The sequence below is a fragment of the Tasmannia lanceolata genome, unplaced genomic scaffold (assembly GCF_043159265.1).
Source record: "Tasmannia lanceolata isolate RefF3 unplaced genomic scaffold, GAP_Taslan_0.1 ptg000006l, whole genome shotgun sequence".
NCBI lineage: Eukaryota > Viridiplantae > Streptophyta > Magnoliopsida > Canellales > Winteraceae > Tasmannia > Tasmannia lanceolata.
This window is the reverse complement of record NW_027518683.1, coordinates 6,111,429-6,129,534: the sequence shown is the minus strand read 5'-3', so window position 1 is coordinate 6,129,534 and position 18,106 is coordinate 6,111,429. Positions and strand designations below refer to the sequence as shown.

General features: G+C 39.0%; 2 protein-coding genes across 3 annotated transcripts; one reads left to right on the top strand and one right to left on the bottom strand.

The window, feature by feature from the left end:
* The first annotated feature begins 1,658 nt into the window (after positions 1-1,658).
* On the top strand, positions 1,659-8,899 carry LOC143879436 (serine/threonine-protein kinase PBL34-like). Its single transcript, XM_077381815.1, has 6 exons — positions 1,659-2,132; positions 2,882-3,201; positions 3,298-3,433; positions 7,196-7,329; positions 7,413-7,536; positions 8,030-8,899. The coding sequence occupies exons 1-6, from the start codon at positions 2,027-2,029 to the stop codon at positions 8,482-8,484; spliced, it is 1,275 nt and encodes a 424-aa protein (XP_077237930.1). The 5' UTR covers positions 1,659-2,026; the 3' UTR covers positions 8,485-8,899.
* A 1,214-nt stretch (positions 8,900-10,113) lies between these two features.
* LOC143878273 (seed dormancy control protein) lies at positions 10,114-12,906 on the bottom strand. 2 transcript variants are annotated; one of them, XM_077380575.1, is made up of 5 exons: positions 12,827-12,906; positions 12,595-12,728; positions 11,758-12,080; positions 11,243-11,478; positions 10,114-10,835 (listed from the first exon to the last, which is right to left on the bottom strand). In XM_077380575.1, exons 1-5 carry the CDS (start codon positions 12,859-12,861, stop codon positions 10,670-10,672), a joined length of 894 nt encoding a protein of 297 aa, XP_077236690.1. In that variant the 5' UTR covers positions 12,862-12,906; the 3' UTR covers positions 10,114-10,669. The 2 variants fall into 2 exon arrangements, with proteins under 2 accessions (XP_077236690.1, XP_077236691.1); XM_077380576.1 differs by having other exon boundaries at positions 11,243-11,466.
* Positions 12,907-18,106: the final 5,200 nt, after the last annotated feature.

Genomic DNA, 18,106 nt, shown 5'->3' with positions numbered 1-18,106 from the left:
CGGTCGACCGGCCCGATAATTTTCGATATGCCCTGAGTTCCAGGTAGCATCCCGCGGTCGCTCGGCATAGCCCGATTGACCGGCCCTGAGTAAAATTTCATTTTTTAACTTTTAAAATCCAGGGGCTTTGGTCTTGGGCTAAAGTCCTAGGTTTTCAACCACATTTTTTGGTGTGTGTATGGTTTCCAAAGATGTAAAAAATTAAGTGTGAAAACTATTTGAAAATCTTTTTGAAAGTGCATTTAAACATACAATCAAGAGGACTCCAAATACATTCTAAAAGTAAGAACCTTGAGTCTTCTTGGAATATCTTTGTTCTTTGCACTTTCTTGGACTTCTTTAGCTTGAATGAATATCTTGAACTTTATCTTGTGACTTGTCCTCCAATCTTCAATGCATGTCGAGGTACATGAGGAGTCACCATGGCATGTTCAACTCCAAGCTCCTTCTTAACACTAGTTGGGGAACTTGTGAGATCTTCATGTTGAGCTCCTTGACTTGATCATCTCCAAATGGTGATGACTCCAATGTAGATGCAAGCTCTTTGTTCCTTCGTCTCTTGATCTACAAGCCACGTGCTGTGAAGAGTTGTGTAATGACGATTATGTCATAAAATTCCTGTATATGACACAACATCTCAAGGGAACACATTAGTCTATAAAAGCTAATCAATTTAGTTTGCTAGCATCAAAATAAGAAGGCAAGATGAATGATTAACCCATGAGAATCCTTGGGCCTACACATCTTCTCCTAGAATTCTCCCTTGAGAGACTTTTAAGGCTATGTGGTGTGGCTTACATATAAGGAGGGAGGGGTTGCCTCACACACTGAGTCTCCCTAAGAGGGGAAGAAAGTTGACATGTCTGGCTATAGGCTTCGGTGACATAAGCTAATGTCCATCCATCCACCCATCACAACTTTCCAACTTGGCTTTGCAATAGTACATAAAAATATAATGATCTAAAAAATGCTTTATCTCCCCAAAGCATCATAGAATTGTTTATGGTTTTGATGAAAATGACCTCTCAACAAAGGACTCCACTCACCTTGATGGGAAAAGATGCACTCAAATATGCTCCTCTTTCTTCCCAATGAGAACCCACCTTAAAAAATAAACCCTCCATGTTTTTAAATATCTATTAGCATCAAGATAGGTAGCCCTAAAAAATCCTCTATGATTTTTATATTTCTATTAGTATTATGATAGGAACCCAAGGACCTTGATGGGATTGCACTCAAATATGCTCTTGACCATCTTTCCTTTCATTTTGACCATTGAAAAAAATAAACCCCAAAACCCTAATCCTTCAAACCCTAAATGGAAAGGGAAAGAATGGTAGCACTAGGACTACCAAAACTTTGCATTCTTTCACCTACCAACCATGTAAGTGACACAGATACATACCGACTGTTGGTTGGTTGTTTGTTTGTTTGCATATCACTAATTTGACGGCTAGGATCATTCAAAAGTGGACATTTTAGGCCTATATCATCCCAAGCCCATTGGTGGACCCATTCCAATTGTCATACATATGCCAAGTATAGGCAGGCTCCCAACTTTGGTAGTCCCAAGGAAAACCAAATTTTAAATTCCCATATGTAGGTATTGATATCACCCAATTAGGAAAAATAAAATCTTCAAAATTAGGCATCCTAATTTTGAAAGGCACACAGAATGTAGCTCAAGCCCCCACTTATTCATCAAAACAAGAGAAGCAGCAAAAGAAAAGTAGCTTTTTAGGAGAGAGGGAGAGGGTGGAGTCTAGAGAGAGCAAGAGAGAGGGAGAGAGACAAGGATGGTGGGAAAAGTAGTTTTTGTACATGTTGGGATGATGATGATGATGGTGGTGATGATTATGATGCTTGCAATCTCCAACAAATCCTTTCCACCACCAAGCCATCTCATCTCCCTTTTTCTGCACCACCCTTGTCTCTACTTTACCTCTACCCTATTTCATGGTGGAGGTTTTGGTGGTGGTGTTTCTCTTCTTCTTCTCTTCAATGAAGTGAGGAGAAGAGAGGGGCAATGATGGAACACAAGTGTGGGTGTTGGGCAATGTTCAAACGCAAGTCTTCCACATCCAGAGACTCTGCTAATTCCATCCCTCGAACTAGTCTCGTCTATGATGCAGGTATTCTTCACAAAAAAAAAATTTGTTTTTTCTTGTATTTCTGATATTGGTTCCTTTATAAACTTATGTCTGACAAGACTAGTCTCGTCTAAGATGCAGGTATTCTTCACAAAAAAAGGTTTTTTCTTGTATTTGTGATATGGGTTTTTGTCCAATTCCTTTCTAGACTTATGTCTGACATGTTTATTCACCGAAAATGTGGAAATTATCAATAGGGAGATCCCTGAACTGTATTAGGAAATGGGTTCCTTTTTCTCTCTGTCTATGAGAAAATTCTTGCTAGTTGAGATTTTTTTTTCTTCTACAATCTATTTGCTTTCGTGTCATCATTTATTGGGTTGTCTTTTAGGTCTTTTGGTAGATTTATTGGGTTCTTAGATTTTGAGAAAATTCTTGCTAGTTGAGATTCCCCCCCCACCACTATCTATTCGCTTTCATCTCATAATTTATTTGGGCTTTCTTTCAGTTCTTGTAAATTTATTGGGTTCTTTGATTTTGATCTTCATTTTTTCTTCTCTCTTTCTCGAAATTGGAATCACAGTTAATCAATGGTGTGTGATCAATCCATTCCTATTCTGAATTACTGAACAATGTTGAGTTTATGGGTAGTAACTGTGAGGAATTTCAATTAGCTTTCCTCAATATTCTCTCAACATTTCAAACCAAATCGTTTTAAACATTAGTTGTTTCCATCTGCTTCTGTTTTGGAAGAGTCAGAAATTTAACACTTTGGTTTCTGGCAAACACAGTTACTGAGGTCAGATACTTGAATGCTAGCAACCGCGAGCTCTGCGCTCCTCATGAAGACCAGGTCTCAATAGACATTGTAAATCAACCAACAATAGAAAAGGGAACTTCTCCTCTATTGCTTCAATTTACATTCCAAGAGCTCAAATCCGCTACCGGGAACTTCAGACCAGATAGCATTCTCGGGGAAGGCGGGTTTGGGTTTGTTTTCAAAGGATGGATAGAGGAGAATGGCACGGCACCAGCGAAACCCGGCACGGGTGTCACTGTTGCGGTTAAAAGCCTCAAGCCAGATGGTCTTCAAGGCCACAGGGAATGGGTGGTCAGTAGATCAGACAGTCTTTGTTTCAGAATTTTGATTTTAGGGAGAGAGCTATTGAATGGTTACATGGTTGATATAATAGTTTTCTAAATGCAGGCAGAAGTTGACTTCCTTGGGCAGCTGCACCACCCAAATTTAGTTAAACTTATTGGATACTGCATTGAAGATGATCAAAGGCTTCTTGTCTATGAATTCATGACCCGTGGGAGCCTCGAAAACCATCTATTCAGAAGTTAGTATCTAACTTTTTGGCTTTCTGTTTGCCTTGCAATAACTTTATCTGGTTGATCAAATTTGCATAATGTGAAAAATCTCTTACTCTATGCATAACCGAGTATTTAGCTTTTATTGACTGTCAATCTATTGTATATAAACTGTATCTGGTCATTACACTTGTACTCATGGGATGCTGATGAATGTTTTGTTTTTTAGCTAAAGAATTCAGTCACATAGGAAAAAAATCTGCTTTGAAGTTGTTTTCTGCAGCATCGATAATCTGCTGACATTTTTTTATCAAAGATATCAATTTTATTAAATAAGAAAGGATTACAAATGCACTTCAGGGGGTAAACATTGCCCCATATACAATGAGATGTTACATGCTCCTGATTTGGCAAGACGAGCAGCCAAATCGTTGGCGCTTCTAGGAATGAGGGAAAAAGGAAAAACACCATGCAAACACAGATCTTTAATCTCATCCATGATATTTGGCAATTCTCCACAGGCTCTAATCCGTTTTGGCCCACAAGATTGTGTTCGATGAAGTGCTCTCCACTTCCAATCTGCACTCTATATGTCTGATGAAAATGGTGAATCCTTGGTGAAGTGCACGGACCTCTGCTAAGATTGTGTGTACTGTGTAGTGCTAGCCTATAGAGTTTCAGGTCCATTCTAGGGTGGCTAATAATTAGGTGCATCTTGCTTCTTTCATTCTAACTGATTTCTTGAAGGTTTCACAAAACCAATTCCGTGAAGGTTTCATATAACCCATGGGGTATTCGGCATGCTCATTTCATTCACTTAATGGTTTCAGGTTCATGCATCTCCTATTGTTTATGCAAACCCAAAGGATACTGAAAGACACTGACTTTATCTTGAAACTGGTCTTTGTATTGTTAATTTTCTGATTTTCACAAATGATGGTTGCTAATTATAATTTGGAGAATCTAAAGTGCCAAAGACCAGTTTTCAGATGTTATTCAGGGTATTTTTTTGAGATGTGACTTTTTTAGTGATGACTTGAGAAATTGGCAAAAAGAATAGAGATATTCTAGTGCGCATCATTGGAGCATTGTAGTCATTCTGGGGATGTATTTATGCTTATTTATATCCACGTACTGGGGCATCCTTGTAAATATGATGCTGGATAGCAGTACATGATACATTTGACGGTTAGTTTTGTACAGTTCTCTAAGGTTCGCTATGTAGAAGCCATTTTAGTGCCTAATTCTATTTTTTCATTTAGAATGTGATAATTATATTTTTAGTATTTCTCAAATATTTTTTTATTTTACTGAACTTTCTGCCACCTATGCCACTACAGAGTATTTGTTTAATCTGCATACAGTTTAGTTCAATTCTTTTGTAAACTAAGCTGCAAACCGTTGTGTAGAGGCTTATGAGCTATGATACCCAATACCTGTGTAAGTTCTACATACCATGTTTGATACGAAGGGATACCGATCCTCATTGCCGATACTACATGGATACTTTTGTTAAGTCAAAATAACTATGATGTTTCAAACGTATGTCACTCTCTTAAAATTAACTAGCATGATTTTTGCTTGATGGTGGGAACATTCACAATTATAACTTTGAGTATGCTATATCAATATATTATTAATTTCATCTTTTGCGTTAAATCTAGCTAAGTTTTATATTGTTGTACGTATGCATTTCTTGTGTCTTATGTTATGAAATACCTCTGTATCCATGTCCTAGATTTTGGAAAATGCCACAGTTTAACAGTGCAGTGAGTGCCTCAAGAACCTCCCCAATGGATCCCAGAGTAGTCTTGCAATAGAGTGTAGTGGTGGTCCTCGCAAGCATGGAAGATTGAGTGGTGGACATTAGTTATGTTTAAAGTTTAAACCCTTTTGTGGATTCTGGTGTTGAGAAACCATTTGAGCTCCTCTGCAAGGCCTGAGCTTGGTTTTCCATTCATCACCTTGCAGAAGAGGTCCTATCTGCCATCTTGTGCAAGGTGATGAATGGAAAACCAGAGTGCACTGTCCATCTGACCCATCTATGGTGTGATACCATAATTTAACAGTGGCGAGTGCCTCAACAGCCTCCCAATGGATCCAGAATCCAGATAAGCCTTGCTGTAGTCATCGACATGGCAGCTCGTTGGGGGACACCGGAAACGTTTCAACTTTTTCACGGATTCAGGTGTTAGGAAACGTATGATCTTCTTGTGCAAGGCCTGAGCTTGATCGATTCTTTGATGTGAGGCGGCCTGGAACCCCTCATCACACCATAGTTATCGGCCTTTTTACTTGCTGTCTGTCACCCATTTGCCCCTTTCATCACACCATAGTTATCGGCCTTTTTACTTGCTGTCTGTCACCCATTTGCCCCTTTCCTTGAGAGCAAGTGCTTGTCAATAGAGAGCTCAGATGCAACCTCATCGAGGTTGGTTTGTAGAAACTAATGAAGATGAGAAAGGAAGGCGAGAAGATGAAAAGAAAAAAGGAGGAGAAACAATTTCTGGATTAAGGGGGTTCATTGCTTCGTGTGGCATACCATTAAGTGAAAATATAAAAACAAAACAACTCCCCCCTCATGACTTGAGTTGGATATATAAATGAGAAACTATAACTTAAGTAACAATGACGCAGAAGCATGTTACTAAGTACCTTTCAAAACTAATGACCATACAAGAGTAGTGGTGCAGTCTGCAGTTAATCCAGAACCCTTAAGCTCAGCTCGAGGGCATTGGATTTTAGCAATCATCTGATTCCCTTGGTCTAGATGGCTGCCTTTGAGAGGTTCTGTTTAAGCACCCCAGTTGAGAGGGTCAATTAGAGGAATGTGAGATGGGTTTCCATTTTCATAGAGGTTTTTTGTAGTTTTGGATGTCAAAATCCCCCATTCTCTTTGTGGAGAAGATGGTAAGAGATGAGATTTTCATTATTTTTTTCTATTCTTTTTTCTCTAACTGATGAGACTTTGGTTATTTTTTTGTTTCTTTTCTTTTTCTCTTTTCCTTCTGCGGGGGTGTTGTTTGGAGAAATTGTGAAGGAAATTGCAAGAGAGCTTGAATTTCTTGGTTCAACAATCTGAGTTGCTAAGATATATTTGTCTTTGATCAGCTATGATGCACTTTGTCTTTGTTAATCTGGTCTTACAAAGATATATTTGTCTTTACCATTCAGATGGTATGTTAGAATCTACGATGCACTTTTAACGGTCACAAATGCGACGTGGATTCATGAAACAGTGATACAACACGGCAATTTTCTAAGGCCCTGTCCGTTTCAGATTATGACAACCGATGGTGACTGCCAAACTGATTATTGGACTCAAATTTAAACATAATTTTGAGTCCAATAATCAGTTTGGCAGTCACAATCGGTTGTCATAATCTTAAACGATCAGGGCCTAAATGTAATTTTGAGTCCAATAATAGGTTTTGGACTTACAATCGGCTGTCATAATCTGAAACAAACAAGGCCTAAATCTATACAGATAATAATCTCCATTCCATGAGATAGGATAAAAGACATTTAATCAAATACAACTCATGCTCTGTTCGTTTCAGATTGTGACAGGTATTGGCTATATATTGAAGTCAAACCGTGTTGGTTGAACACAGTACCATGGGCCTACACATTTGTTTGGGGTATCATGTGTTGTAATTTGATTTTACAGTCAAAAGGAAATTATTGATTATTTAGTCTAAAGCCCTTTTTTTATCCATGCTTCATTCCATTTGTTATACACTGTGCAGCTCCTCCAAATACCACGCTGATGTTCTTTTGATTTTTTGAAGGGGCTCTACCTCTTCCATGGCCCAGCAGGATAAAGATTGCACTTGGTGCAGCTAAAGGATTAGCTTTTCTCCATGGTGGTTCTGAACCAGTCATTTATAGGGACTTCAAGACATCCAATATACTGCTAGACTCGGTACATGCGAAAATCTTGGGATTTATTGAATATTCCGGGAATCATTATTTTCTGCATTTATTGAAGCTTCCTTCCTTCTATAGGAATATAATGCAAAGCTTTCGGATTTTGGGCTGGCGAAAGCTGGGCCCCAGGGTGACAAAACACATGTTTCTACTAGGGTTGTGGGAACATATGGCTATGCTGCACCAGAGTACGTGATGACCGGTAAGCAGTATTATTCACATGGTGGTTTGATTGTAACTAGACTATTTACCGTGATATTGAAACTGTAAGATACTGGGCTTCATTCCTCATTACCTGATGGTTAGGACAAATCTTCATAACTTTAATGTCACGAGTTTAATCACAGGTTGTAAAATGAGGAAAACTATAAGAACCAAGTAATTGTAAGAATGGGAAATCAAAGCTTTGGATTGTCTCTGACATGCTGGCATGTCATTTTGGGGAAAAAACTTATCCAGTTAGAGATGCTCTTTTAGTGAGGAGTTGTAGAGTTCCTTAGAGAGTCCCACTTCACAAAGCATCGTGCTCTTTTTCCATACAAAAGTGAGTATTTGCTAAGTTCCTTGACTGACCCAAAATGTCCGAGCTATGTGTAGAAGTTAATTATAGGAGCTTATACTCTAAAGAAAAACAAAACAAATTATCTTGTTGCCTCCTATATTTTAAGGGTAAATCATCCTTTCTTATTGTGCAGGCCATTTGACATCTAAGAGCGATGTCTACAGTTTTGGTGTTGTATTACTTGAGATTTTAACAGGTCGAAGATCCATGGACAAGAACCGACCAAGTGGGGAGCAAAATCTAGTTGCATGGGCTCGGCCATATTTAGGAGACAAAAGAAAGCTATACCACCTTGTGGACCCTCGCTTGGAGCTCAACTATTCCATTAAAGGAATGCAGAAGGTTGCACAGTTAGCTTACTACTGCCTCAGTAGGGACCCTAAATCTCGGCCGACAATGGATGAAGTTGTGAAAGTTCTCACACCATTGCAAGATCTTAATGACTTTGCTATCTTGTCTTCCCACTCTCGTTCATCTCAATTAGGTCGACGCAAAAAGAAATCAGACAGTAACCAGCAGCTATCCAAAGCACAGTCCAAAAGCAACAAGGATCCTCCATTAAATACAGGTAAGCAGTATTGTAGATGATCCCATTGGATTTATTTTACAAGTACACGCACAGTCATTCCCTCTGTTTCTCTTGGTGGGATGGATATTCTACCCATTTGTTGGGATAACTATTTTCGGTAGGATTGGGTGTGAAGTAAATCTGCAGATTTACAGAAGGATAATGAGAGGGGAAAGAGGGCCAGTTCAAGGCTTGTGTTTTTGGATAAGCCATGATCTTGATATGTATGAAGTATTGAAGTATGATTGGATAGAACTGGGGCATTTTATTTCTCTCAATCAGCATTCCCCAAAAAAGTTCTGAAAGGTACATCGTTTCCTCTATTTTGAAGCCTTAAAACTGGAATGTACCTAATAATCAAGTTTGGATTGATTTCTGTAATACCAGCGATTTCCATTTCCATAATTGATCTATCATTGGAATTAGATAGAACTATGTACAAGATGTCCATTTTCTTGAGTTAAATGATTAGAATTCTGTGCATGAGTGCATCCCATTTTGCTTAGTGGTTGATCTTAAGTTATGATGATGCTTTTTTTAAGTTCCATTGTTTCTTGTTCTTAGGTTGTTAGTGCTGAGCTTTGAGCCCCTCGCTTCTTTAGACCAGGTTAAATCCAGTCTTCTATTTCATCCTTTATGTACTGAAAAGGAAAGATAAAATTCGAGTAATCTAGATTGAACATTTTTCTTGGACAAACAATATCTGTCCATTTTCACCCCCACAAATGGACATCCTATGATGATCCAATGAAGCTGGTTTTTGGTACACACCCCATCCATGATGGGGCCTTTCAAATGAATGCTTAGGATCAGCCCAACAATGTGGCCCACCCTTGTTTTACGCTAACGTTAGCAGCTAGCTTAGTTGCTAACGTTAGCAGTATATATGTGTGTGTGTGTGTGTGCGTGTGTGTGTGTGTGTGTGTGTTTCATGCTACTAATATGATTGCCCCCATTATACACCAAAGTATGTCTATACTAATTCAAAACTTACCTGCCCAGACCTTGGTATTAATTACCCATTTTCTGTAATCAGTCAGTTACACAGTATCTTTGTTTCTATTCTTTCGTTTTCTTTTCCTATGAATCACTGTGAAATTCGTGGGGCAATCCTCACCTTTGGTAACAGGCCCAGATGATTTACACAATGCCCTTGCTCTCACTGCATGTTAAGTATTTTAGATGGCGTGATCCCCTGCCATTTGTGTACTGTCAAGTAGCTGAATGAGGGCTGGAAGAGGAAATGAATGCCCTGATGTTGTTAAACTGGTCTTACATGATATTTGTTTTCCTTCATTTTATTGGGAAAAAGGTTTCCACTTTCTATTACAAAATGAGAAAGTTCTTTTTCCTTCTCCACTGTATGTCAACTTGTTACTTGGCTGCATCTCTAAGAATGGCATGCACATTTGCACTCCCTCTCATGTTCCTTGGGCTTCAACTGTCTGAATCAGTATGAACTATCAACCATCTATGGCAACTAAGAAGGCAGGTGTATCTACGAAAAATCAAGACAAAGTTAACTAAACAAATTTTATTATTGAGAGCACCTGTTGAATCTTTCTGGGACACAAAACAAGAATGTGGAATAAACAATAACTGCATGAATCTTCCATACTGTTTACAAACTTAATGTCATGGTGACACATTTATCAGACATGGTGACACATTTAATGAACAATAAATGCATAGTATCAGACATGGTGACACATTTAATGTCATGAATCTTCCATACTAACATATTCACAAATATAGAAAAAGAATGAAATAAAATATCACAAATAAACTTGAATCGATGTATGACCTTCATGAACTGTTTACAACCTTGATGTACTGCCTGAAACTTGATTTTCACTTTGAAGTACAATGAGGAAAATCATACTGGGATGATCATAGGTTTCACTTGGCAATAAGAACTCACACTCAATTCAGCCTATGACTGACTCTAATAATTCTTCGGAATCATATCCATTGAGCTGCCAAGAGAAGCCTTTTTTTTTCATGACTCCTATCTACAACACTACTTGTTTCATACCTGAGCTCCATTGGGTCACTCTCTTTCAGGCTTTCAGTAATTTTGGAACCTGGGTTTCATCCATCTCTACTTCTATGCATTCTACAGTTACCGTTGGCATCCCAACAAAATCGGTTCTGGTCATACATGTCATCTAGTTTGTGTTTCTCTCTTTCTCTCTCTTTTGATTGTTACGCCGTGGAAGCCTCAATCATTAAGCAGACGGGGCCTGTTTGAGCCTTCTTGGCAGAGGCAAACTGGTGGACTGTTTCTTGAATCCCAGAAAACGCCACCAAGAACTCGGCTGCTTGTGTTTGACTCAGTAGCCTCTTCACTACCAGCTCTACTGCCCTGTACCTGTTCACATACATCTTATGTTAGTGTCGTTGCTAGATCAAAGGAAAATACTCAGAACATTATCTTGTCAATGAAAAAAGGTCAGTTCCCTTTGGATTTCAAGTTCTCAGCCCTCCTTGTTGTGCCTCTACCAAAGGGACCCTATGAAAAAACATATGAGATAGAAATCCTTGGATGAGCTGTTCTTGGGATTGGCTACTTGCTTAGATAATTTTGTCTTGAATAAACCCCTGGGATTAGCTACCCAGGGATTTATTTAGGGTCCGTTTGGTTGCGTTGCATAGATTCCGAGAGTAGTGGAATAAGTAGTCAACAACGAGGAGACAAGCATTATATTTGCCTGGAATTATGTCGGAGAATAGTATAAACACAGAAAGAGAGAACAAGAGCTCGCCGGTTTTTCTCACCTGAGATGCTGCGCCTGAGTGATTAGGCGCCCAATCTTCATGAGCTCTCTCTTCACAGATTCCAACGCTCTATCATTCTCCTTCTTGTTTTTCTTCTTCAGCCCAGAAGAACAAGAACCACTCTCTGTTACTCTTCCAAACGGCAAATGGAGTACGCAGGTGGCCTGGTACTCAGCCGTCGCCTCGTCCAACATCATCTCCTCGATGCGGCTCACACGCAACGCCTTCAATAGCACCTTGATAAATAAAAGGAATTCTTTTCTAATCTTCAATTTCACAATGCATTTTAGCAAAGAATTATCACATGGTATCAAAGCTATTGCCTCACGGTAGGTTCTGAGTTCAAAACCCAATAACTCCTTAATATTGAAAATCCCCTTGTATGGTCAACCAAAAAGAGGCGCCACATGTGCCACAATGTATGGCCAACCCAAAAAAGAGGGCACACGGGGAGTGTTGAAGTATAAATGATTAAATAATACAAACTCTAACAGCATGAGCGTTTGGAGACACACCTGCTCACTCTTGGGGCTCATCGACACAAATCCTAATTGGAAAAATGTCTGAACCAAACCCAAAATGGCCGATGGCCGCCAGTCACCGAGCCATGACAGGGCCGCCTTCTCCATCGCCAGCTTCCATTTGGGCATCAATATCTGAGCCACATCGCGAAGCCGGGACGGAACCATTGCCCGATTGTAGTGCGCATTGTATCGAGCAAGCTCCTCTTCGATCATTTCGTCAAGCACCCACCTCCCATTCAGATATCGCTCCAACCGCGCCGCTCTCCACCTCTGCTCCTCCCTCCATTGCCCATACACCTCTGAAATCTTCTGTGCTGCCAATTGGACGGTGCAATTCTTGGGTCAGAAGTGTAGAACAAAAGCCGTGTTTCAAAACGTGGATGCGAGTCAAAACTAGGGGTGCAAATTGGGTCGGGTTGAGCTTTTGCCAAAAAAAAAAAGAATTAGAATCAACCTGAACCCGACCTAATTTTATGGTAAAAGCTCAACCCAAATTATTCCCAAAGATAGACCCGAGTTGCACCCATAGTCAAAACACGGCCAAAGCAAATCCTAGAGAGTCAAAAGGAGTTTTGATTGACTTTGTATGTCAAAATGGGAACTCTAACAGGAACCCAGTAGAAGGGAGTCGACTCAAAAGGAGTGTGAGTTTAGAAAATATGCACCCAAGATTTATAGAAAACACCAAGAAAACCAGTCAAACATAAGAATTGCTTTCGTAAAAGGCACCGATCTAAAGTATCAGGTGAAAGATTTTCTTCCGGCAAGAAAACATAACTATCAAGCGATATACGATCATTAAAGAACGAGGAGTGAGGATTAGATTACCACGTCTAGTGCAATCGTATTTGAGAAGTGGCATGCACGTGTTGTGAATGTGATTGCGATCTTTATTCAGAAGCTCCTCGATTCCTTCATCGGCCCTTCTTTGTTCTTCTTCTTCATTGGGTTCGGTGGTTTTCCTGCAAAACCAAGCAAAGATTAATTTTCTCTGATTTACCCATTTGAAGAAGATATATTATGCAGTTGAATAAAGCAGAGAAGAACAAGAGGTCTTCACATGGGGAGCATTAATGGCATCCTGCACTTCCTCATCGTCTTAGAATCCCGTTGTTTCAATCTCCCTTCACTTCAAGAAACTGATGAAACGATAATAAGAAAGAAAGGGAGAACAAGAAATATATTATGAGAAGGCTGATATTTGCAGACCTTATTTTGATATCGACAGCCCCCCACTTTGTTCAAAATTTCGACCGTTGACATGGTGTTGTGTGCATGTCTTTTGGGATATGGGCTTATGACCTGGTGCATCGAGGGGTATTAATGGGCCGGACCTTACATGGGTTTGGACCAGCTTTCCAGCCCAAAGCTTTTGTGTGCTTCTTCACAAGAAGTTTCAGCTACAAATAAATTTACATCTATTTAAAGGCAAATGTTCATGTATAAAATATTTAATAACTGTAAAGAAATTTGCATTTAGGGATGTTAAAACTGATTATTGGACTCAAAAAGTGAACGTAAAATTGAGTCCAATAATCAATTCTCAAAATCCAAAACAAACAGGCCTTAGCAGTTATACAGAATTTGACATTTGTAGTTTTGTACGTAATCTAAGCGATGAAGGAAATTTACAGGATAGAACAACAACATTTTGTAGACTCGTTCAAAACATGGGATGTAAGATGGTGGGCCAGCCCTATGCATGGGGTTGGGTAGAGATGGTGGGCCCACCCCATCAAAACCTGGTGTAGATGGTAGACCTACACCATCAAACTATGAAGGGTAAAATAATAGTTCCCATGCATGCTATGCATGAGGTGCAAAAGATAAAAAAGTTTAATTAAAAAAATCCAATGTCTAGTAGGTTTGCAATTTTCCATGAAAACAAAGAAAAATTTTCATTTTTGGAAAGCAATTTCCTTTAACAAAATGTTAAAAAAAATTACTGCGGAGAAAAATCTTTAATAAAAGTTTTTCATGGAATATACCCAATAAAAAAATTTCATGAAAAATGGGATAACATGTTTGGTTGCACAAACTCTCGGCATTCATTGAAATTTTGAAATAAAAGTAAAGCCGATTCCTCGTTATGTCTGCCATGTAGCATTCATATTCCCTCCTCACTTTCAAACTAAATTCTACCAAACATAAAAGATAGAATTTTGGTTGAAAAGTCTTAGGAATGATACCCCTTCTTCTTCTTCTTCTTCTTCTTCTCTGTGTGTGTGTGTCTCTCTCTCTCTCTCTCTCCATATTAGTATAATGATGGGGTTTTTATATGGTGCCCAATCCGGCAGCCTCGTGCAAGAGGCACCACCCTTGATATTTGAAACAACCCCTTTTTCATCTTATTAAGGGGCTGTTGGTGGATCAAATATCAAGGGCAGCACTCTTTTACACGGGCATGCCCGATCGCAACCAAACACTATCACCCTGCTTATTTGCCTATTCTATGAATCTATGTATTGCAACCAAACACTATCATAATCTATTCCACTACTCTCGAGAGGTAATTCTAGACAAATCCAATGCTTGTCTCCTCCCATTTGCCTTCTTATTCCACTACTATCAGAGCCTATGTTGCGCATCCAAACACATCGAGGCTCACTTTTGTCCAGGCAATTTCACAAAAAAGCCATTTCGGGGCTCATCTTTCTCCAAAATTGCCTAGCAAGTCCCTATAATATGGGATTATCTAGGCAATTTCGCCGAATGTTCTCGTAGTAGATTTTATGCTATTCATTTAATTCATTGAGGTGGCTGTTCTCTTTTGCAAAACTGAGCCGCAAAATTGTTTTTTGTTTTGTTTTATTTTTATTTTTTTTGCAAAATTGCCTAGAAAATCCCATATAATAGATTAGATACTAATAATCACTTGTTATCTCTTTTTTCGTGGATTTTTTTAGAAAATTTCCATGGAAAATTCTCTCCATAGTAATTTTTTTCCAAACATTTTGTAAACTCGTTCCAGGAATTGCTTTCCAAAAATGAAAATTTTCTCTGTTTTCTTGGAAATTGCAAAGCTGCTAGCCACATCACAAGTGATGTACAACTGTACAACCACTCCTTCGGTTTAGGAGAATCACCAAAAAGCTGATATTTTTGCACATGGTACATTTTCATTACAAGCCAGAGAACTAAACCCACCTGCAATTATAGCCGGAAGAAATCACAAGGCGACACCCATGCTGTTTGTACTAGCTACAGTATCTGCTTTAGTTTCTACAATAATTTTAGGGGTGTGATAAATCTACTCCCAAATATCTTAAATCGACTCCCCCATGTGTCTTTATCAGATAAAGACACATGGGGAGTCGATTTAAGATATTTGGGAGTCGATTTATCTATGAGAGAAAGACACGTGGGGTCGATTGAAGATATTTGGGAGTCGATTTATCACTGAGATTATATTTTCACTCCACTTGTAGTACGCATTCGCTCCCTGATAACGTGAAGAGTGGGTAACTTTAACCCTTTTTTTTTATGTCAAACCCTGTTTGCGTGGGGTGGGGTGGGGGGTTGAAAATATCATCGCAATTTTTTTTAGGGGAATGATAAATCTACCCCTGGGTCTTTCTCTCTCTAACCCAGAGGAGAGAGAAAGACACATAGGGGTCAATTTAAGATATTTGAGGGTCGATTTATCACTGCCCTACTTTTATATTATTACTATAATCAAAGGAGATTTTTAAAACCAAAATTTATAGCCGGGACCGAAATTTTGCCACCGTAATTTTGTTTTCAGATGAGGCCAAAACAGAAACTGAAACCAAAATTTCAAAATATGGTTCTGACAGGGTTCTTATTAGAAAATGAATAATTTTTACTAAAAGACTGGTAAAGCTTCCACTAAACAACTTGAAACCAAAGAGAAATGCAAATAATGGAGACTACTAGGAGAAAAGGGCTAACAAACCATGGAGTTCCTCGTCAAGCCTTTTTCTCCTACCATCGAAGGAATAGGTGTTGTCATGGAGAGTAGCTCTGGGGTTATAGGTATTAATTAGCTAAGGCAAAATTCGTTAGCTCCTTAGACTAGGAGGGCGACGGGTGTTTATGACCTTATACTCACTCCTTAATATATTCAAAATTCCAGTAAGATTGCCACTCCTAAGATCTTCCAGCTGACTTGGAAATCTCCCCCGGCCCATTTGGGTGGAAAAAAATCACAAAGATGGAACCTATAAATATGGGGTTAATGCACTGAATGTTCCCCACTTCACCTAGTGATGGTCTGACCTTACGTTAAAATGATGGGTTGGTAAAGTCATGAGTTGGTTCAACTAACCCTTGGTTTCGCTAAGGTAAGCCAATGACACATGTAGCCGTAGACATAGACGGAGATGACCTAATGGAGATGGAGTAAATAAGGAAGAATTTATGATCTTTAGCCTTTATCAGTTTGAGGGAGTGATGAAAATGGTTTTATTGCTTTAATTAGAGTTTAGAAATTGTAGGGGTAAATTGGGACCTACTTCCTGTCCCAAATTGTTTTGTGTCCCAAGATTTTTGAAGTTATATAAGTATTTGTTGGTCATATTAGGGTAATATGATGCTTTTTGACTCAATTTGATTGATCATGGAAAATCTTTCTTGATGTGAAATTTCGTCCGTCCTCCTGTTAAGACTCTTTTGATAATTAAATGCGGGAAATGATATTTCCCCCCACTCTGACAGATAGAAAACTCCCTTTAACGGTATTCGTTAAATTTTAAAGGCAAAGAACAACATTAAAGGGGATGAATTTATCCTCAAGCAGTAAACCATTCTCACAGAAACCGTTAAGGGGGGGATTTTATCTGTTTAGGTGGGAGGGGGGAGGGGGGATATCATTTCCCTTAAATGATGTAAGGAGATTTGGGTGTTTGATTAAGACCCGTGGGCCCCACTGGTTGTTATGTTGCTTCTCTAATTTCTTTATCAATTTGAGGGGAGTGATGAAAATGGTTTTATTGCTTTAATTAGAATTTAGAAATTGTAGGGGTAAATTGGGACCTACTTCCTGTCCCAAATCTAAATGATTCAAAAATTGGTTTTGTGTCCCAAGATTTTTTGGAGTTATAAAAGTATTTGTCGGTCATTTTAGGGTAATATGATGCTTTCCGACTCAATTTAGTTGATCATGGGAAATCTTTCTTGATGTGAAATTTCGTCCTTCCTCCTGTTAAGACTCTTTTGATAATTAAATGCGGGAAATGATATTTTCCCCACTCTGACGGATAAAATCCCCCCCTTTAACAATATTCATTAAGTTTTAAAGGCAAAGAAAAACGTTAAAGGGGGTGAATTTATCCTCAAGCAGTGAACAATTCTCACAAAAACCGTTAAAGGGGGGGATTTTATCTGTTTAAGAGGGGGAGGGAATATCATTTCCCTTAAATGATGTAAGGAGATTTGGGTGTTTGATTAAGATCCGTGGGCCCCAACTGGTTGTTGTGTTGCTTCTCTCATTGATCTTGGCCTTTCACTTTTTGTTGGGAAAGTTGCCGTATTTTCCATGACTACAGTGGGAAGGCATGAAGGCAAAAATAGAATTTGCCTTTTTAGGTTTTGGGCAAAACCCAAGTTATAAAAGAAAACTCATCTACACGAAGAGTGGTGTGGGAACGGCAAGAGGTTTTTGTGTTTCTCACTGTGTCAGATGCAAAGTGAGAGAAAGAGAGAGGGTTTCTTCTTGTGGGTTTTCTTCTGGGGGTTTCATTCTCTTGGGTTTTCTTTCGGGTTACTCTGTTGTACGGTCTTGGGTAAGAGAAGCAACGAAATGGTTGCGGGTTTTGGGTTTTCTCTTTCTCTAAATTACCAATTTAGAGAAAGAGAAAAGAGAGAGCAAGACGTGAATTGCTCCTCTGCAAACATGCAATAATTATCTAAGAGGCATCCCAAGGAGTCTCATGGGAGTTTAATGCAATATTGGCAACTAATAAAGAAATGGCATCCTAAATCCAACCAAAATTCCGACTACTGCCTAGATTTTGTGCTACCAAACATACATCCCTCCAAATCCTTCCTCCACCCAAAAGTAAGTTACATTTCCTGTGTATGTGAATCACACGAGCCATTGCAATCTTTTAGAAGACAAACAAGATTCGACCTTTTGAATTTTCATTAGTACACACTCATCTGATGTGAAAGGCACGAGGCTTGCATTTTTTCGCTAGGAAGCTGGAGGCAACCGAATGAATGGAGCATATTCTTCTGCACATGATCCTCTATTTGGGTCCCACTTCCCTGTAGAAAAGGTTAATGATTTAAGTGCTGCTAATAAAACATCTACTCCGGATATATTATTTCCCTTTAAAAGTGATGCTAATAAAACATCTACTCCTTTCCTTAAAATAAC

Excerpts from the sequence above, each read along its gene's own strand:
- LOC143879436 (XM_077381815.1), top strand. The coding sequence starts at position 2,027 with ATGATGGAACACAAGTGTGGGTGTTGGGCAATGTTCAAACGCAAGTCT. Across the intron at positions 3,202-3,297 it reads AAGGCCACAGGGAATGGGTG|GCAGAAGTTGACTTCCTTGG; the intron begins GTCAGTAGATCA and ends TTCTAAATGCAG. Across the intron at positions 3,434-7,195 it reads CGAAAACCATCTATTCAGAA|GGGCTCTACCTCTTCCATGG; the intron begins GTTAGTATCTAA and ends GATTTTTTGAAG.
- LOC143878273 (XM_077380575.1), bottom strand. The coding sequence starts at position 12,861 with ATGAGGAAGTGCAGGATGCCATTAATGCTCCCCAT. Across the intron at positions 12,729-12,826 it reads ATGCCATTAATGCTCCCCAT|GAAAACCACCGAACCCAATG; the intron begins GTGAAGACCTCT and ends TTGGTTTTGCAG. Across the intron at positions 10,836-11,242 it reads ACTCAGGCGCAGCATCTCAG|GTACAGGGCAGTAGAGCTGG; the intron begins GTGAGAAAAACC and ends GTATGTGAACAG.